Source organism: Hippoglossus stenolepis, chromosome 8 (genome assembly GCF_022539355.2).
Source record: "Hippoglossus stenolepis isolate QCI-W04-F060 chromosome 8, HSTE1.2, whole genome shotgun sequence".
In the NCBI taxonomy this organism is placed as follows: domain Eukaryota; kingdom Metazoa; phylum Chordata; class Actinopteri; order Pleuronectiformes; family Pleuronectidae; genus Hippoglossus; species Hippoglossus stenolepis.
The window spans coordinates 8300542-8322200 of record NC_061490.1 but is presented as its reverse complement, the minus strand read 5'-3'; the positions used below and the strand labels follow the sequence as shown (position 1 = coordinate 8322200).

The 21659-nt window shown below is 41.3% G+C and overlaps 2 protein-coding genes across 3 annotated transcripts in view; one reads left to right on the top strand and one right to left on the bottom strand.

Annotated features, from left to right (window-relative positions):
- Positions 1 to 407: 407 nt before the first annotated feature.
- gpd1l (glycerol-3-phosphate dehydrogenase 1 like) lies at positions 408 to 11572 on the bottom strand. Its single transcript, XM_035164056.2, has 8 exons — positions 11436 to 11572; positions 9728 to 9905; positions 9175 to 9315; positions 7101 to 7239; positions 6433 to 6545; positions 5972 to 6208; positions 5675 to 5781; positions 408 to 5091 (listed from the first exon to the last, which is right to left on the bottom strand). Exons 1-8 carry the CDS (start codon positions 11477 to 11479, stop codon positions 4995 to 4997), a joined length of 1056 nt encoding a protein of 351 aa, XP_035019947.1. The 5' UTR covers positions 11480 to 11572; the 3' UTR covers positions 408 to 4994.
- Positions 11573 to 12928: 1356 nt separating this feature from the next.
- Positions 12929 to 21659, top strand: part of LOC118113926 (oxysterol-binding protein-related protein 10-like) — a 31916-nt gene continuing 23185 nt past the window's right edge. Inside the window, exons 1-4 of one of the 2 annotated variants that reach the window (XM_035164055.2) lie at positions 12929 to 13341; positions 18199 to 18377; positions 18968 to 19047; positions 21219 to 21311. In XM_035164055.2, coding sequence (XP_035019946.2) covers positions 13124 to 13341; positions 18199 to 18377; positions 18968 to 19047; positions 21219 to 21311 — 570 coding nt within the window. In that variant the 5' untranslated portion in view covers positions 12929 to 13123. The remainder of the gene's footprint in view (positions 13342 to 18198; positions 18378 to 18967; positions 19048 to 21218; positions 21312 to 21659) is intronic. The other variant, XM_047340929.1, reaches the window with a different exon arrangement.

The following is a 21659-nucleotide window of genomic DNA, read 5'->3' as shown; positions in this document are numbered from 1 at the left end:
TCCTGAAAAACAATACTACAGAGGCTTATCAATTGTCTCAGTTAACTGGTTCATAAGGGAGAGGTAGAGTCTTACAATCAACATTGTCAGAACCATGAATATATTATTATATGAGCATGATTGAAGTAAAATTTACTATGGGGCATCTATTTGCCATTTCAGGCTGCACCCACAAAGATCTGAGTGAAACAAAGGTGAGATTTAAGCTTCGATGGAAATGTCCTCAAACTGGTACTGGACAAAAAGCTACAAGGATGAGAAGTAAGATGGACTTCAGACCAAAACCAGGCCTGCATGGAAACAGTGCAGAGGGCTTTGTTGAACGGGCGTATTGTAAATGTTCTGTTGAGACACTAAATATGTTTCAGGAAGTCCAGTCTGCAAAATAAATGAAGAGGTTTAAAGGCTTCTCAGTCAACAACAGTTTTTAATACACACGGACAGGATTTCACAACTTTGCAGAGTTCACAGTGGCAACTATTTTACACTTTGCCACAACAGTTCAAAGGTCAACAATAGAAATACTAAGTAATTTATTCAATTAGCTAAGGCAGCACATTGCCAGCTGATGTGTTGTATTGAAACAAAAACTCTGGTTTGAGAGGTATATGATGGGTTAACTGCCTCAACTTTATAATACAGAGCAGCACACAAGCACTTCAATAAACCTTTCAATGGCAAGAATCCGGGACTCTCTACCACAGTGGATCTGTGAGGAAACATAAAAACAACTGCGCTCTAACAGAATGACACTGCTCTACTTGGCAACAGATAAAGAAAACAGCTCCAAGAAATGTACCCAACACATTTTACATAGAGCTAATGATGATCTTCCCAAAGGCATTATTAACATACTGTAGGTTTGTTAAGTCATATCTTCACTAAAATTAAAAAATTTGATGTCTCAAGTAGAATATTGTGAGAGTATTTTTTATGTGCAGTTATTATACAATATTAAGGATTCAGTTTGATATTTTGAGCAATACTGTGCGTTTACCTGAGTGGCAGTGAGAACTAGAAATACAGTACTACGGTTGTATACCTCCGCCAACCAGTGCAAATTTCGTCTACATATGTTTTTTTTCCAGATTCATATAAGATCACTGTGTCTTTTGACAACCAAATTCTAATCAGTTCATCTGTGAGTCCAAGTGAACATGTGTGCCAAATTTGAAAGAATTCCCTTGAGGTTTTCCTAAGATATTACATTCAAAAGGCAAAACATGTGTTTTGAAAAGGTCACAGTGACCTTGACCTTTGACCACCAAATTCTAATCAGGTCATCCATGAGTACAAGTGAATCTTTGTACCAAATTTGAAGAATTGTTCATAAAGGTGTTCTTGAGATATCGCGTTCACAAGAATGGGAAGGATGGACAGACAACCAGAAAACAAAATGCCTCCGAGCCGGTGACAGCCAGGGGCCGGAGGCAAATTAACACAAATACCAAAGTTGTACAAATATTGAAAACACAGTGACCATCCTTATCTCCTCCTAAGTCACAATGAATTGTCTATTGCTGTTGTTCTGGAGCAGACCATGACTTAAGTGCCTTACTACGGCACAGAGGCAGTATCATGCTGGAGTCCACAGACAGGCACGTCATAGCTGGTATTTTTTAGTCATCTCAAGTAAACAACAACAGCTTTCCATTGATATGTGTGAAACTCTGAAAAACCAACAACAGTAAAAACACACAGGTTCCATTTCAAACATTTGGTCACAAACATGGAAATATATCTTAGCAGAGGTTAAGGGTGCTATATTATAAAAATAAGCACACATAAACAAACATATGGTTATAGAGTGCAGCAGCAAAAACAACCACAATGTGAATTTGAATAGAGGAATCTCTTGCTGTCTGTCCTCTGGTTTTTGACAAGTGTACATCCAATCAAATCCAGAGACAATGGAGTACTTCTGAAGAGGTGCAGTGTTTGGATGTGTGGTTCAAGAAAACAGTGATTCCTCCATTCATGTTAAACTGTAAACTGCGCTTGCTGTTGGCCACACTATCTAACAGTAGAGGATCTTCCCAAAACATCACATCATGATCTTTTTTAACACACAAAAGGTCTGAACTGAATCTTTCTTTCCATTTTTGAAATGTACTGCACCAAAACATGTGGTCCCCTCAATTAGCTATACTTTAATACACCAAAAAATGTCCTAAAATGTATGGATCTCTGCAATTGGGTAGAAAAGGAGATCATGGACCTGCTAAAGATTAATCGTGATATAAATTTGTTAGATCGCCCACAAAATCTATAAAACCAGAATAGTGCATTTTAGGACATCAATTATATATTTCCCCTCGAAAGAGAGAAGAGAAGAAATGTCATCAATATCATCAGATAAGCTGCTTTCAGAACTAACACGCGACAGATGAAAAACATCTCAGGATGAAAAGTGGTGCCGATGAATACGTCAAGAGAGCTTTTGGTGATCAGAGCTGACTCCGGTGTCGATGTGATGTGATCTCCGCAGCAGAATTTAGACGTTACACCCTGCCTGCTGCAACACCCCTCACCCGAGCACTCTGGAGATTTCTGTGTTGTTGTGAACACGTCTGAGCTGAGAATCTCCTGCTTTGTTGTTCATGTGTGACAGGTAGACTCAGGATCCAATTCTGCCGACATCCTCCAGAGGTCATGTCTGAAAACGGCTACACTGACCAGTTCATGTGACATTTGAAGGATTGTGTACTGTTTATTAATGTATTGGACTAAATCACTTGTGATAATAATGGTCTCACCATGTTAATAGCTGGAACATCAATAGAATGAAGCACGACCCGTCAAGAAACACGAGCAGACAATCAGTCTAGCTGAAGACAAACCAGAACACACAGAAAGTGAGTTTATACAAATGTTGCTCACCATTCCTTGCTGCTGAAGAGAACTGGTTTATTAGAGTAACTTGATTCATATCCAGACTATCTGACTACAGACTGTGAGATCATCGGATGTTCATGTTTCTTGGCATGGTTGACCTCTTTTCAGTGACCTAGCTGCAGTCACTCATCCGCAAAGGCAAAAACTATGGATCTACTAACTCGGATCTGAAACAGACCTGAGGAAAACTACAGAAACCTAATGTGGTATGTTATTAATTACCTCAGCCACCGTTGCCCTTTGCCTGTTTGACTTCAGGCTTACAAAAAAACTACAAAACCAATTTCATTGAAACTTGGTGGAAGGTTGGGGGATGTGCCAAGGAAGAAAACATTACTTTTCCAATAATACCTGGATCTTGATAAGTAAAATCAGGCACATTGAGAGGACTGATATCTTTGAGCGTTTTCAAATTGGCGTGGCATTCTAGTTGCATCCGTGTTGCTTTGACATGACTGCAGTGTAAAGGTCTGTAAGTAGCAGCCATGGTCGAAAAGAGCAGCAAGTCATATGTAAAAGTGCTTGTTGTTACTGTAGCTGATCCCTAAGCACTGAGTGACAATATCTTATCCCGGTGTGTCCGGATATCTGTGTTTGCTCTGGGTCTGGCTCACAAACAGCTGCTGTGGCACAGGAGTCAACCTGCTCATCCATCAACTAGAGGGTTGGTAGTTTGATTCCTGGCTCCTTCACCTGAATGCCGAATTGTCCTTGGATAAGACACCGACGTCTGAACTGGCCCTTGTTGTATAAATGGGTTTGTAAATGGGTGAATATGACCTGTTGTGTAAAGTGTTTTGGGAGGTCGTTAAGACTAGAAAAACTCTTTATAAAAGGTAGTCCATTTACAAACATCTTTTAAAACAATTTAGGTAGTATTTGTTCTCTTCAGGAAACTATGATATGGTCACAATTATAATATATATATATACCAAGGCTAACTGCTAATCTCAGCCTGTGAGAAAGTCTTCTTAGTTTGATGGCTTCTTTCTTTGGTCATGCCCCACTCCTCCACTAAATTTAATGGAAATCAGTTTCGTACTTTTAAAATAATCCGGCAAAAGAACAGACGGACCAACAAATAGACGGCAATTTAAATCACAAGAAGGACATTCAGAGATCGCAAGCTTCCGCCGAGGCTAACATCCTTTCTCACAATGTTAAAGGTCAAAAATGGCCTCTGCCAAAAGTTAATGTGTTCTTCCTTGGACCATACCCCAACCTTCCATCAAGTTTCAATAAAATCAGTCCAGTATTTTCTGCCAAAAGAAACTAAGACAAACAGCAATGAACATAATGTCCTTGGTAGAGGTAATGAGTCCTGAATCAAAACACCAGAATCTTCCTTTAACATGGCGAGTACTCTACTTTCATATTACTAATCTCGAGACGAGGAAAGTGTTGTAATAAACCTTTAAATGGATTTGTCAATGGCTTAATGATTTGTGCTATTTCACTACAAAATGCTGCTGGTTGGTTCAAATGTGTAAGAGGACGGTCAAAACATCTTGTGTGATATGAATGATATGTAATGTAATGAATGTAACATTGTGTGTTTAGTGTCTAAGGAGCACCGTGCCAGGACTATGGTGGCTATGTGATAACACCAGCCAGAAAAAGGCAGAGGCAGGTGTATAGTGATTCTACAGCACATCAGATAACACAGAACAATACACAGCTGATCCCAGGAATGTTTTTAAAAAAAGCCCTGTTCAAAACTCTAATTGATATAGACACTTCATCAGTTTAACTGGCTTGAGTGCTAATGGGAATCAGTTGTAAATCATTGTAACTATCTGTTTGCGTTGTTTGTGTAAGGAGTATGCTTTGCTTTTTAATTTGTCCTCATTTCTGTGTAAACTAGGAGGAGGTCGTGTCTAGCAGACCTGTTTCCCTGCATTTTGAGACTGAGTTAAAATACTGTTGGGAATCTGGCAACTCTGTTTTTTGGTTTCCTTTGGTCTATATTAGTTTTACTTAAATTGATGATGGACTTTATCTTTCACATGCTGAGACACTGTGAGACATGCTGAACTGATCTCGGTGCAAACACGTTGAATGGATCTGTTCGACAGCCCCTTGTGAAACCCACCCGGTGGTCACATGTGCTCTGGGTGGCTCTGCAGGCAGGAGATCATCTCTAGGACCGGCCTCCCCTCAAAACAGATCTGATAGACTGCTGTGAAGAGAGGGAACCTGCAGAGAGAGGATGGAGGGAGTCAGACGAGACACAGAAGAGAACAAGAGGAAGCGTGGCAGTCCACAGATGGTTCAAATCTGCAGTGTCAACACCTCAGCTACTTTCAAGGCCCAGTTTTTATGCATCAAAGCATCATTATCAACTAGTTATATTACAATCAAACCCCAACAGAACTGCAACTATAGAGTATTACCAGAAGCGACAGTGGTGTGTGAGTGTCATCAGGTCAATATATACTACTGGGTCAAAACTGTGCAAGAACATTATGTGTTGGAACCAACGTTGACAGCCAGACAACTCTGTCCTTTCCCATGTCTGCGATAAACACTGTCACTGATGCGGACGCATCCAAGCGGAGAATCTCCTGGTGCATTGTTCATGTGTGAAAAGCAACATTCGGAGAAAGTCCGTTCCCAATTCTGCAGACATCCACCGGAGGTCTGAAAATGGCTTGTGTGTATTTTCATCTCTTAGGGCCGATATCAATCTGTCAAACTCCTTCTCCTTCCACAAACCAACAGAGGATACACACAACACCTTTCATTACTAAAAAGAAGACAGAGACTGGTGTTTACATACTTGTCGACCAGGTTCTTCTGTTTGAGGATGTGATAAACCTCAGCTGAGGTGGCAGGACCCTGGAGCTTCTGACCATTCAACATCTCCTGCTCCAGCTCCTCAATGCTCTGACAGCAGGTGAGACAAGAAGATACAAATTCATCAAAATGGAAGCAGCTTTACAATATAAATGTGTTAATATCATTTAAAATTTACAGAATTACACTTTTAACAGTGTCTTTGTCTTTGCCAGAGAGCGTAGAAGTCCATAACATCCACTGGTTTGTGTTACACAGTCCCTGTTGACGATGCACCTACCTTTCCTGTTTTAGCAAAGGCCTCTGCCACTCGCCGGTTGCGGCCGCCATAGCACGTAGTGATGAGGTCGGCCACGCCGCAGCTCTCTAGGAAAGTTGCCGTAGAAACGGAGCCGTTCTTGGAGAAGAGTTTAGCGAAGGCGATCATCTCCATCAGCCCCAGACGAATCACAGCGGCCTTGGTGTTGTCACCGCACCGCAACCCATCGCAGAAGCCTGCACCCACTGCGACGATGTTCTGTTCCCAACATTAAGACAAAGAACACATATATTCACGTTCACTACATCACAACAGTACCTTAACAATGACTTACCATGGTAACAAGGCTTCAGGCCAGCACTCATGAGTTCCATGTTTGATACTGAACTGAAATGTATTAGTAGTTTTTTAGTTTGGTCCAGGTCCTATATCAGCTGACATGGAGGAGGTATAGAGTCTATGGGTACACAGAGTGTGCGTACCTTCAGTGCTCCACACAGCTCCACTGTATCAGCATCATCCACCACCGTGATCCTGAAGTTTGGAGTCTGCAGCAACTCTTTGAACAGCAGGCCGTTCTCCAGGATCTTACTGCCTGCACGCATACACACACACGCACACACACACACAACGGAACATTAAATGAGACCAACATTTTCACCTATATGTGCAGTGCTCTTTGATTAGCTCATCCTGATTCAGTACATCTCACCGTCCTCTTTTCCAGAGTCTTAACATGTAACTATACCGACAAAGCAATAGTTGAAAACTTTGCTTCAGAAAAATGAGACTGCTTCTTTAAAAATAGACAACAAAGACAAAAGATTACACAACCTACTTTTTATTTTTAATCCCTCCTCCTCAAATAGAAACTCCTTCAATTGAAGCTATTTGCAGCCCACATCGAAAACCTTGAAAACTAAAATGCAGGCACACAGTCAACTTCAATAGATAGTGAAATATTTACTTGCAAAGAAACTACCAACTAAAAAATCAATGTAGTGTTGTACAAAAACACAAAGTAGTCTACAACGCAATAAAAAGTCATGAATCTATTTAGGATCAAACTTACATTATAGGCTATTTCATCATTCAAACACATGATTCTGTCATTTCCTTTTAACTGGAGACACACATGTGTTCTTCTTACCGATTGTGGTTTCACAGAATTTCTCAGCTGCTACTTCGTTGGCGATGTTTGCTCCCATGAGGACACTGACATCAATCTCCATCTTCTCTCGAATGATGTCGGAGATCAGCTTCAGACCCTCAGGGCCTTCATCTATGCCCTGACAGACAGACAGACAGACAGAGAGGGATGTGAGGAACGTGTGACAGCAGGAAGCAGGTGAGAGACGTGGAGGGAAACAGCAGATTAGTGACAAACTGATTCAGCATGCAGACGTTTAGTTTATACTTGAATTCTGTGATCATGTCATGCAGATGCTAGAAAACACAATGACAAAGAAAACAGAAAAGAAAATGTCTCATTTTCCACATTTCCATTGGCCCCCTCCTCTGTGACACACACACACACACACACACACACACACACACACACACACACACACACACACACACACACACACACACACACACACACACACACACACACACACACACACACACACACACACACACACACACACTATAAGACCTCTTTGAAGGAGTGAAAGGCCCTTGTACCTCGTCGGGGAGCAGTGCAGATGATCAGAACCTTGAACCATTAAAATTCAGAACCTTTATGATCTTTGGATTCTGTACAAAGGATTAGACTGTTGTGAATTGATTGTTCAAATGAAGGTTCTGGATATGGAGAGCAAGATGTAGCGTAACATTTTAACCAGTGACCACTGAAAGGGCAGAAAGATATAAAGATACTCTGAGCAACAGTCAAGTAACAATATATTAAATCACAAGTCACTTTAAGTGCTGACTGATAAATTGTCTTTAAATGGTAAATGGTCGGTACCTATATAGCACACTTCTAGTCTTGATGACCACTCAAAGTGTTTCAAAGTAAAGTTTTGCCATTCACACTGCTTGTACAGCTGTCAGAGGGAATTTGGTGTTCAGAATCTTGCCTAAAGACACTTTGGCACATAGAATTATTCTAAAGGATTCGTTTCTTTCAACAAGATGAACTTTGCAACAGCTGGGGCATAGTTAGCTGCTCACTTTCTATTCTGAGGGAAAGTGAGTGTAAGTGCAGCTTTGGTCTATTTCAATCCCAGGCCTAACAGCACCCAAAGCCCCCTCTCTCCCTAATGTCCCCTTCCACAGTTTTTAATCTGCTTTTTTACCTGGATAGAAATGAGGATTTATTTTCTACAACATGTGCACGCAGGCACGCACGCGCACACATACACACACACACAGTGTGTTGTCAAGGCTTTCATGGTGGAAATGTAGATCCAAACAAGTCCCAAAGTAAAGAAGACTCCGACTGGTCCATTACAGAGTAAATGTTCTGTCAAAGGCAAAGGCCAAGATTTACAGCAACTTTAGCTCCTGACTCATCAAGAAGACTCAATCTGATGAAAACCTGTGTTAAACAGACATTATAAGACAATGTCAAGTCTGCAGAGTTAATACCTCCACCAATGAGGTTATATTTTCATCAGCGTTTGTTTTTCTGTTTGTCTGTTAGCAGCATTACACAAAAAACACTGGACAGGTTACCAAGAAACTTGGTGGAAGTATTAAGTATAGGTTAAAGAAGAGCGCATTCAATTTTGTTATGGAGGGGGCAGATCCAGAAATGTTCTCTTTCTGTAACATTTCGAGATGGGGTGTTTTTCAACCTTTTTTCTGTTTAGGGAACTGATATTTATGAGTAACACTGAAAATTAAAAAACTTTCTAACAGCTCAGGTTCACGAGATGATTTAAAAGCCCACTTTAGCAGTGAATGTGACTTTGAGATGCATGCACATAAATTCAAGGCCATCGATAAAAGATAAAAGCTGCTGGGGCCAGCTCCAGATGATGAGCCAAGACTCATGAGAAGTTTTAATTAACTCATTCTACCACACAGGGACTCACACTGAGCTGGAATCTGTCTTCAAAGAACAGCACAGGCTGCACGACTAAAGTGACCTGTCACACACACATTCAGAAACTGTGAGGCAGTGTGGCGCTGTTGGTGATCAATGCAGAATAATATGTCATCTATCAATGCAAGATAATATGCTCACACACTTCAGTTCACTTAAGTGTTATTACCTTGATGAGTGTGATTCCTCGAGCTCTGGTGGAGACGCAGCCAACCATCTCGTCACAGAGCTTCCTGATGAACTGGTGAGGGACCACAAACACCAGCAGGTCAGCTCCCTCCGCAGCATCACAGAGCTTCGGGACGGCCACCTGTGGAGAAAACAAAACGTTACATCAAATTCTATACTATGCACAACGTGGGCTTGGAAAAGTCTTGTGAGGTCTCACTAAGCTCTGATTAAGTGATTTGGAAGTTAAAGTTCTAAACATCAAGGTTAAAAGTATACGTCTGAAATACTGTGTGATGGAAATTTGACCTGGTGAGACTTCTGAAATAAAGAGATTTGAGAATAATAGTCTTTTAAGTTTAACTATGTGTGGGTCTGTTACAGCAACATTTCATTGACCACATCTCAGTTACTACTGTATGTTAACTGCAGTTACGACCCCCAACATATAACATACAATGTTAGCTTGCACAGCATCAAAGCGCCGCAGATTCCAGCGGACTGGAGGTTCATAAACGCTGAAAGAGGAGGTCTGTAATCCTGCGGTCTCTTACCACATTCTCTGGCAGTTTATATCCAGGAAGGTACTTGGTGTTTTCATGCTCCGTGTTGATGATGTCAGTGAGCTTCCTGCCATCAATGTTTTCTTCAAACACCCACATCTTCACTGTGGTGGCAAAACGCTGCAGTGACTTGGCATTATCTCCAATGATCCTGGCGATGGCAGAGCCCCTGCAATCAGAGCACAGGCCAAGAGGTCAGTTTACCTTCAACAGACACATATGTAAACAACCACCTTCACTGTTTGCTCAGTGTGAACCAATGTGACTCGGAATAGTTTTGTCTGTTATTGTTTGTCTGTGGCTCAGGAGGTCACCACTCCATCGTCTATGCGGGAGACACTAACCCCTAACTTTCCCCGACGACTGTTCTGTCAGCGTGTGAATGGTGAGAAAAGTGCAGCATATAAAAGCACTAAATGAATGTGTGTGTGAATGTTACTTGTTGCGTAAAGCACTTCTTGTAAAGCTGTACATCTACCACGTTACCCAAGATTCAGTGCATGTTGTGGATTTACTTGAAGAAAAAAAAAATCATGTGAAAACTTATAAAAGTAATTTTATCGTCTTAACACTTGGTATGAGTACTGTGATTATGACACGTGATACGCTCAATATAAATAGATATACATTCAATCATTACCTACCATCACTGTCGGTCAGGAAGAATGAATGGTGTTCAATAAAGCCATTAAAAAGATAAATACTTGTGTTTGTCATTGCATGACTTAGATGGAGATGATGATATTTTATGACCAAGTGGTTCACACACTTTTTTACAAAGTTATACGCCATAAAACTTTTGAACTGTTTACAGTTTGTTTTAGTATCGAGAGAGAGACAATATGAACTGAGGGGAACAGGCAAGTTCAATAAAATAAGAGCAAGGACAAACATAAAGAAGAGATGCTTTTCTGTAAAAAGGGTAAATATATAGAACAATTGATTAAGTAAAAATGTGTTTCTCACTTTCCAAGTTTAAATTTTTTTTGAAAACAAGATGTTTAACAATTAAACAACAGAGATCTAATCATATTTATGTTTAAATAAATGGAAATGTCTGTTTGATGGACTTCATTTCAGAACATAATAGGGTTGCCAGTTGAATTCTTCTAAGTATGAAGTGTAAGCGTAATGAGCTTCAGCCGACACCTTTCTAGATTTTTGTTTTTCAGATCATTGTTGTTTTTGTAACAAATCCTTTGTGAAAAATGTTTTGTGGATCGACTAAAGTGAACTGAAGCAGGATTTACTGCAGAGCTGTCGGAGCAGACTTGTTTTTACTCACTGGAACAAATGACATGACAACTGAGGGAGTCTTAAAAATGCTGAACTGTTATTTTTCAATAGGTGCTGCAATGCATGCTCCACCTTTTGTCTAGAGGTAATGTTAAGAGGGTGAGGTGAAGCTCCTGAAGTTCAATCCAGGACCACTGTTCAATGGAGTGCCACTGAGCAAGGCACTAGATGAAGTGACCTCCATCTCCTGCAGCAGAACCTCTCACCTCCACCCAGATCCTCACCACCACACCAGCCCTGCTCACACACATGCACTACACCAGGCCGAGTGGAGGAGATGCAGCATCCCAACAGGTTGAAGCAGCGGATCATGTCCTGTACCATCATCCTCCTCATCCTCATCCTCCTCCTCATCCTCATCATCCTCCTCCTCCCCTTCCTCACCCAGCCTGTGGCAGCTTACCAGTTTCCGGAGCCGACTATACACACTTTGAGCGGAGACGCCATGGATGATGATCAGCTGTCCTCTCCGGCTCTTCTCCTCACAAACACAGCCGCCGAGTCCGCGTCTGCTGCTGATGACGTCACATAACTCGTCGCACACTAGCCTGTCGGGAGTTGTAGTTTATTTTCATTCGTCCTCGTTGACGTAGTCCTGGAGATTACATAACAAGATGACTATAGAATGACTGCCTTGTACTAGACACCTGTAATAATATATAATGCTGGCATTAAAGTCTTAAAATAAACTGGTATTATTGTTTTACTATTGAATATTATATGACAATTATAGTACATAATATAAAATAACAATATATATAATATGTTATATAATATACAGTAAAATAATAAATAAGTTATATTGGATAATAGAGAGTATATATCATTTATAATGATGAATATTCCAATGAGTTAGGATGAGAGCATGATGTGTGTGCAGACACCACACAGGACCATGTCTCTGTGGAGGACAGTTATCTGTCCAGGTTCTGCTGTTCAAGTCATTATCCACAGTGCATAAACGCTACACATGTTGATATGAGCATTATCCATCACTGCTGCATACATGGACTATACAGGTTTATCATAAGCCTATAGCCGAATGAAAGAAAAAAATATCACTGCAACGCTGCACTTGTTAGATTCCCAGCTGTTCACTGGTAAAATGATACAAAAAAATATACTTTAGTTGCGTATTCCTACTGAAATGAAACTGAATTATTACATTCAAAACTGTGTTTAAGAAAGAAAAAAAAAACTGAATAGATACTTCAGTCAACTTGATTGATCAACTACATCCAGGGGTTAGGGTTAGGCCCAAATAGCACAAAACTAATTTAGGCCACCTTTGGCTCCTTTACACATGCAGTATTGCCATGGCTTCCTTGTGACCCAGATATGGCCAACAGGAGCAGCCCCGTATGTGGGCCGGATGACAGTGAGGCACCGAGACAGTGTGGCCCAAATCTTGACCAAAACAATTTTGCTATGTGGGGACGTCATTTAGTCAATCCCTCCTACTTCCTGTGAAGGCTTCGTTATGCAACTCTTCCCATCCAAAAGGTGCCCAAGGAAACATGTCTTTCACCTGCTGATAATATCAACTGTAAGTCACAGTTCTATCCTCCAAACCTGTGTGTTTAAGAATTGAGAGAAAGTAGTCCAAATAGGTCAGGCCATGAATAACTGTGACGTTTCTATAATAATTGTGTCTGTAGCATCACTGAGGGGCAACCATGCTGCCAGCCTGTGATGTTGTGTGAGCTTTTACTGCATTATTGATTCCCAGTGGCTGGAAGAAGGGGGAGTATCCCCTGCTGGGGGAGTGACCAACCCGGGATTTCCAAAATAAATACGCAATAACGTCAGAGAGAGAGAGAGAGAGAGAGAGAGAGAGAGAGAGAGAGAGAGAGAGAGAGAGAGAGAGAGAGAGAGAGAGAGAGAGAGAGAGAGAGAGAGCGCACCGCAGTAAATTGGTCGGAATATCCCTCCGTGTAAACAGTGGGATGGAGTAAAGCACCACCCACTCTATCACTGCTGCATCACTTTGTCCAAACCCGCGATATCAACCTTCACACCCCGCTCCTCTGGCTCCGCTTTGCCTCCGGTTCATCGCACTTCTCAGACTGGCGACGAGTCCCGAGCAGCAGCATGAACCGCTCGGCGCGTCACGACAGCCCCGCTCGCAGCCCCTGCAGGAGGCAGGAGCAGCCGCACAGCCCGGACGCCGCTCCGCTCCGAGCGGGCTCCAGGACCGGGGACAGCGGCGCAGGGTCGGGCCCCTCGCACCACAGGACAACCCGCAGCAAGCGGCACCTGGAGGGCGTCCTGAGGAAGTACACCAACCTGCTCCACGGCTGGCAGAGCAGGTAAGTGTGTGACATAGTTTTTTGATGATGTTCTCATCCTGTTTGTATGATGTTCCCGTTGGGTCTGGGTGCATGGCATCCTCTTCTATCTAGTTTATAACCATGGCACTACAAGTATCTGGAGTCAAACCTGACTTGATTATGTCTTTCTGGTTACTATCGACTGCTTTAAGGACCCCTTTCAGGATTATGTGTCCATTCCCCTTAAAAGTCTGTAGGGGATAGGAAATCTATATTTATATATATGTCTAACCCTGATCGTCCAGCTATAGCTCTGTAAACATGTTACTGAGAGAGTGGAGCAGTCTAAGACTAAACCTTTTTTTTTTTACTTAAAGGTTGAGAGTTACCCCCAGAACTTTATCAGTTTATTTGGTGTCCATCATTTGACTTAGGGTCGCATCACAACCATCTCGGGCCATTGGGTCTATTAAATCTGTGGAGCGGGTCCACAACATCTGCACTCATTTATCTGTATGTGCACCTTTCCATTCATTCAGCTTCAATCTGTGGTGATGTCACAGTGAGAGGAGATGTGGGGGTGGAAGTCCCAGAAATGCTGTATGAGTCATCCAGGCTCAGGAAAGCCCTGCGCCCCTCTCCTGCATCCCAACACTCTCTCCTCCTCCTCCCTCTTTAACCGCTGACCCTCTTACTCTCCGTCCCAGTGCGTTGACAGGAAGAGCATCTCATCGTGTAATGAGCTCCATGATCAGTGTGTGTGGTGTGTTAACCTTTGCACACCCTGTCTTTTACACACACGTATACACACACACTTGACTAATTTTATTCAGAAACAACAAAAATAATGTATTGTGTGTATGTGTGTGTGTGTGTGTGTGTGTGTGTGTGTGTGTGTGTGTGTGTGTGTGTGTGTGCGTGCATGTGTGCACATGTCTATCTATAGTTATGAGGGACAATTTTGGCTGGTTCTCACAAATTCAATGGGCTGTTTGAGGGTTAAGACTTGGTTTTAGGGTTAGGGTTAGAATAAGGGTTAGGGTTAGGGTTAGGGCTAGGCATTTAGTTGTGATGGTTAAGGTTAGGATAAGGGGCTAGGGAATGCATTATGTCAATGAGTGTCCTCACAACTATAGAGAGACGTGCATGCGTGTGTGTGTGTGTGTGTGTGTGTGTGTGTGTGTGTGTGTGTGTGTGTGTCAGCAAGTTGTGCTTTGTGTTTTAATATGGTATGAAATGCTTCATTCTTCACAAAGTCCTGATGTGAGCTTTCATCTTGCATTCTGACTGAGATGATCCAGGAGACAGACGACGCACTGAAGCAACCGTATCATGTTTGTATCATCACACTGATTTTTACTTTATTGTTATTCTCAGACTGTCAGAGGGATTTAGTTGTTGTTGTCTGATCTGACAAGAATATACACCAGAGATTTATAGCGGCATTCAGTCCGGCTGCCAAAGACACCTTCTTGATTAATATTATAGCCTATTATTATATATTTGATAGTTTTTTTTATATACATAAATAAACATGATCTCTGTGAGGACATTTAATAACATATACATACATGACAACATAATCAGAAAAGTATCACACACACTATTATAAACATATTAGCCTATATCTGCAGATTGAAATGTGTGCCTCCAGCATTTCACTTCCTGTCCTACTGTCTCACAGGGTGAAATGGATGTGGAGTGAAGCCTGTGTTCTCTCTGTCCTGTCCCTCCATGTTCTTCTCCTCCATGTTCTTCTCCTCCATGTTCTTCTCCTCTCCTCTTTGTCTTCCAACTCTGTCAATCTCTGCTCTCTTTCCTCCTCTGTTCTTTCCTACTTGTTCTCTTTCTCTTTATCCAACTCTTTCCTACTGCAATGGTGTAAAAATGGCTTCTAATCAAGTCACAATGACAGTGGCCGAGAGAACTCAACGCACTGCAAATAGAAAGAAAACACAAAGCATAGAACTACAGCCAGCTTCATCACTTTTTTTAACCCATTTCCGTTTTTCCCAATTTGCGGCAGGTTTATTTATTAACTGGGATGATGAGAACTGCTATGGAAGAAATAGAAAAATGATGTCGTCCTGTTGGCTAGGATAAGTCACATCTTATTTTTCTGCCATGTTCCCTGCTGCATGTAGCAATAAGAAAGGAGGTGTGAGTTGGACTTGATGTTCCACTGCAAACTACACAGCCACATGACACATGACAGCAGCGGAGGGGAAGAAACAGATTGCAGTGTGAAAACAGGCTTAAATTATTCATAGTGATCTCTTTCTTCTTATTGCTGGATTTCCTTGTCTTCCATTAACACTTGGTGGTTTTTTCCCTCTATCCTCGCAGCACCCTCTCCTTCCTCTCTCTCTCTCTCTCTCTCCCTGATCCCCGCTTCTGTCCCTCCCTCCATCAGTGGTTCTCATCTGTGCTTAGAGATACCGCTCCCATACTAAAGACTCCAGGGTAAAATCATTCAAGCCTCAGTAGCTTGCATATGAGCTCCAGTGTGACACGGAGTAACATTTGTGCTTTTTTCTAATCACGAGTGAAGAATGCTGACTTGTTTTGAGACCCCCATTGCACAGGATGTTACAATAATGAGCTTTAATGTCCCACTCCTTCATGGTGCTTCTGAAGTTAAAGATAAATATGAATAACTGATTGTTAAGTTTTGTTCAATGTGCTTTGCCTCATCATGGAAAAAGTAATCAAACAACTGAACAGGTAACAATGCAAACACAAATCCAGCTTCAGCACAAAAACACACAGTCATTTCAAAATGTCCGTGAGCCAGTTGTCTGAGAACTGTTGGGTTTCTCTATGATACTGTAAGGTCTCCACCGTACTATGTGCCTTGAGATAATGTATGAATGTTTGCAAATAGAATTGAATTGAACTTGCCTTCACCCTGCTATTAATCTGTCTGTCAAACTTTTTTTAATTATTTATTGATTAATTATTAGATGTCTTCTTATTTTCCTTTTCCCAAGAGCATTTCTTAAGCTTATTGATGTAAAAATGCAGGCTACAGTTTGTATATAATATTCTGTGGGTAATACTAATATGAATAACGAGAAATAGTGATGTTTTCCATTTCATTCCAACCAGAGTTGAGAAGTAAATGACAAATTTGCAACTACAGTAAATGATTTTGGGTCGAGATGATTACGTTGTCATTTTGTTTCCTAGTTTTGGGATCTCATTAAAATCCCACTGCTAAACTCTGAGGTCTCTTTTAACATCGTCTCCCGGGGAGTTTTAAGTGCGGTTCAGATGCATAATGAGTCTCTGTCGTAGTAAAGCAGGAACTGCACAAGCAAACTCAATGAAAGTCTTTTTAATGTTCTTAGTAAATCCGGCCCCTAGAGTCTCCAGCCATGTTAGCCCTTCTGTGCAACTGTGTGGAGGCACAGCTGTGCTTCATGCTAAACGCTAACATCAGCATTCTAACATGCTCATGGTGACAATGTTAATGTGCAGATGTTAACCACTATGTTAGTACACTAACATATGCTATTTAGAGCCATCAGGAATGTCATTAACTTTGCAGTTGTTTGGTCACAAAACAAGGTGAATTTTCTCACTTGATGAAATAACCAATGTTATTAAAAATCCTTCTGTGAAGAACATAAATGTCTGAACTAAATGTCATTCAATTCTATTAGTGTCATTTGGCTCATGGTACCACTAGTGTAAAGTAAGTGAGGACTCTGATGCAGAGAATACACAGAAAAGGTGTAACTACACAAGGATCCCACAGGGAAAAATTGTATTGGGCCAGATTTGGCCCACACACTGCTGTCACCTGGCCCAGGTAGGGCATGGAATGAGGGAGCTTGGGAAGTCCGCTCCTGTTTGCTATCTGGGCCACAAATAATACCTCATGCCAACTGAAGATGCCAAAGGTGCCACATGGGCCACTTTATGCTCACATCCAGATCACACCTTGCCTATGAGCACTGCATGTTTGCTAAAAAAAAGGCCCACATTTGTTTTCAGATATTTAGGCCACATTTGCCATTTTACAAGTGGGCAACTTTCGGCTCACATCCATTTTGTCCTGGCCACAAGAAGACCAGAAGTGTTGCATCAGTGCCTGAAGACGCCCACATCCATATGCTATCCGGGAAGCATCTTTACTGGAGAACTAATAATTCATGCTGCAGGTGATTAGTCTGATGCAGCCAAAAAAAAACTGTATGACTATCAGGCAACAGTCCAGCCACAACATAGCAACGCTAGGAAACACCATAGACTGTATATAAAGAGTGAAAAACACATGAAATTATGTGACCATCTGGCAAAAAACACAGGAACTATATATGGCATCCTCTTGCAGGATCAAGGACAGGAAGTGGGCGAAAGGGAATTTCTCCATTTCTCCATTTCTCCTCTCGAAACAATATTTTGTTACATAAAAATTAAAAACAGTATCAAATTCTGTTCTGGATATATTATTTTCCAAATTATATAATCAGTATACATCAATGTTATTTTAACTTTTTTATCAACTGTTTAAAAAGTCTATTAATAGAAGTCAAGTTACATTTGAATGCTTTCCCATCTCTTGTTAATCTGTTAAATGTGTCTTTTATTGTCACTTTCTCCTGAAATGCTCATTTATGATTGAAGATAATTTAGTAATTCTATCAGCACCTGTATCTGGATAAAAAATCTTAATCCAGTGTATTTGTTTCAGTCCTAATTCAAAACCTTCAAGCTGAATGTGTTTTTGGCATCAAGCGGAGTGTCTACCTCCAAATTGTCAAATACATTAAGGGATTTTTACCTTGTTACGGTAACATCTTAATCTGTTCTGCCCCTCCCCATCCCATGTTCCTTTACTCAGTTGTTCTCCTCATCTCTCTCTCTCTCTCTCACTTGTCTCTCCTGCAGATATTTTGTACTGGACCCAGATGTTGGTCAGCTCCAATATTATTTAAATGAACTTAGTAAGAGCCAGCGGCCTCCCCGTGGTTGTCTGCCTCTCCTCGGGGCAATGGTGGTCTCTAGCAACGAGTTTCCCTACATGTTTACTATTCAGGCCACTACTGGGGATTTCTACAAACTCAGAGGTGAGAGACTTTATGTCTTGTGCAATAGGAAACATAGTGAATACGTTTTGTCAAAGTAATTTCATTGTCAAAAGGGCCTTTTTCTGTTTTGAAGAGTTTTAAATAAGCTGGGAGTTCTTGATCATTTTTCATTGTGTAACCAGTATCTGAAGCACCACTGTTTTAATGCAGATTTATTTTCAGTCTGAAAAGCTGCTAATTCTCACAAGATCACGATCACACCTTCAGCTTCACCCTTGCAATTCTCTGAACAGTTAACACTGCGGATTAACACTTTGCAAAAGGAAGTACTGAAATATAAAACTCACACACCCACACGACAAGTAAAAGAGATATTTACGGAGCTCCATATGTCAGGCTTTAGAAACACTCTACCAGTATGATCAATTAATTGCTGGGTATTTTCATGAAATTAGTTATTAGACAATGACAGAAGAATTAAAGAATTCTCCTTCAACCGGCATGAGCAGCTGTCAATGCAGTAACTGACACAACCTTTGATGTGTAGGTTGTTTTCTCACTCAAGTACAGACTGTTTTCTCATTACTGCAGGAAAAACTCCCATTGACTCTTTGTTCTGTAATTGATAGCACCGGACGCCAAGCAACAAGAGTTATGGATGACTCAGCTACAGTTGTGTTCCAGACGGCACTCTGACAGCAGCGCCAAGGTACACACTCACAAACACACACACACTCACACACGCACACACTGTAACAAGGCCCACATAGAGAGACTCACAATGATGTAATCACCTTATGACTCTTGATGACATTGATCTTGAGACTTGAGACATCTATATCACTCTTCTTCTCTGCCTCCTAATTGGATTACAACCATTTCAAATGTACAGATAAGTGCTTGGCCAGACAGCCAGGTTTGGTTACTGCATATAATGGAGCCAGAATGTTTTTCCATCCACTCAGCGGCTTTACTCTTCTGGACTAAAACAGCTGGACCAGCAGCTGGCGATATTACTCGTGGTTTGTGTTCCGCATTTTGCATAGCGATGTACATTAAAGGTAAAGCTGGCCGTGAGGAATGACTGGACTAATCACAGTTTCCTGTCTTTAACATCCTGTGTGATGTCATCAATCAGTAGGTGTCAGGAACTGACTTCAGGAAACAACAGTACAATGGCGTCGAAAGTGGTGTGATACTGTCTTTGGTAAAGCCTCGAAACAAAAAACACTTTTAATACTGCAGTATCTCTTTAATAAGGAGTTATGAAACAATGCATCTAATCTTTCCTGAACCAGATTTTTACTTTATGCTGAATGCAAGAATCCATTCTTGTAGCCTTTTGGTAGCCTCCTCCAAACCATTTAAAACCACTCAATTTAAACAATAAAAACAAAAACTTGGTTGGCACCAGAAAGAAGATTGTTATAACTGTAGACCCTTGAGAAAACACTTTTGAGTGCACACATTTGAGTGCATGAAAAAACATAATGAGAATTGCAAAAATGTTCATAGTAGTTGAAAAAATGAAGATGGCCCCCAAATTAAGAAGATCAACCTTCAACGGAACATTAATTTGCAACTTAATTCATTTTAAGTTTGCATTACCTGCTTACACCAGAACAAGTCATTTGAGTGGGATAGGGTATAGCTTGGTTATGAAATCTACAATGGATGTGTTTGTACAGTTATTACATTTATTTACAGTACTTTGTAGAATTTGTCTGACTGGGGATCAGAGGTGTTGGTGTGTACAGTTTAAAGTTAGTGGGAGCAGTTGTGTAGTCACAGTTACAACTTCATCACAGCTCACCACACACACACACACACACACACACACACACACACACACACACACACACACACACACACACACACACACACACACACACACACACACACACACACACACACACACACACACACACACAAGCTGAGATGTCCCATGAGTCTGCTCTGCAGTAGCAGTGTCAGTAGTAATTACCTCCTGCGGTCAGAGAAAAATACCCTCATCATCTTTCTTTCACAGACTCGTCTCTTTCTGTCTCTTTTCCCTTGTTCCCCCTTTCTTCACCGTTCAGGAGAAGGCAAACATTATCTTTCCTGCTTGTTGGTGACAAAATGTGTCCTAGCTGGTAGTCGACCTACACGTGTCCAACCTACGTAGTTTTCCAATAATCCACTCGACATCAGTTGCAAACTTGAAATTACTCAAAAAAACGTCTATTTACAAGTATTAATCCACTGAATCATCTTTGCTGTATAAAACAGAATAACAATGAGAGGACACAGTATGAAAACCATGTGATACCACAGCCAGTCTAGTTTCTACTGATTCCCCGGCTCAGCCCAACATGCAGCTGGCTTTGCTCCATTAAAGCAACACTCAAGGACAATTTCAAGGACTTAATCTCCTGAGAATAATATAAGAACAGATGAGAAAATATAACACGTTTATTCTTGCCTCACACACTCCTTTTCACAACCTCTCTCTCACATTCCTCTTTTCACACTCACATCACCCTTCAGCTTCCTTTTCACTCCTTTTCAAATTCCAGCTCCCACTGCTAATCATCTCTGTCTCTCAAGTGAAAAGCAACAGCTACAGAGGGTGTCGCTGATTCTGCATGCTAGAGGTCTCACCAGCATCAAGCCGTGTCAATCATAGCATCCAGTCTGCGTCTTGTGCCGAGTCAAACTTCAGCAGGAGAGAAAATGAGAAAATCGGCGTTTGTTCTAAGTGCATCCTCCTGTCAGTCACTGGCAGTGGAGGTGACTTCACTGTCATAAACCTCACGGTCTCAAATGTTCTCAAAGATTAGACAGCTGTGGTTTGGTCATTGTGATGATGTGGTACAGTTTACTACTGTCTGTGTGAAGGTGATGAGCCAGACTGAAGGACAGCAGAAGAACCTGGTCACCTCTATTGAGTCCCTACCCCCCCGAGGTGGACCCCTCTCTTCTCTGGATGAGGTACCACACCATGAATTGTCTTTACAGGATAGAGATTAGGTGTCATTTTGTTCAACACAATTTGTCCTCTCATGTCTGCTCTTACCAAATACATCTCACCTGTTCGCATCATGGAATCATCACGTCACACATTGATTTTTGCTCATTTTGTCAATGACTGCTTTGACAAACATTGCCACATTATAATGTTTTTATTTGAATATTCACAACATCGCACACAACATTGAACAGCAGCATTTGTGCAACGACAGGACAGTCAGTAGTCAGAGAGGTTGGAAAAAGCTCACACAAACTGGCACCTTTTAGTAAAACCCAAACGGAACACACCATTAAGATTCCTTTATTGTC

Bases quoted from the DNA above. Each gene is read 5' to 3' on its own strand.
- gpd1l (XM_035164056.2), bottom strand. From the start codon at position 11,479: ATGGCGTCTCCGCTCAAAGTGTGTATAGTCGGCTCCGGAAACTG. The intron at 6,546-7,100 runs GTAAGAAGAACA...GTATGCGTGCAG, and splicing joins ATTCTGTGAAACCACAATCG to GCAGTAAGATCCTGGAGAAC. The intron at 5,092-5,674 runs GTATGTAAACAC...CTCTCTCTGCAG, and splicing joins CAGAAGAACCTGGTCGACAA to GTTCCCTCTCTTCACAGCAG.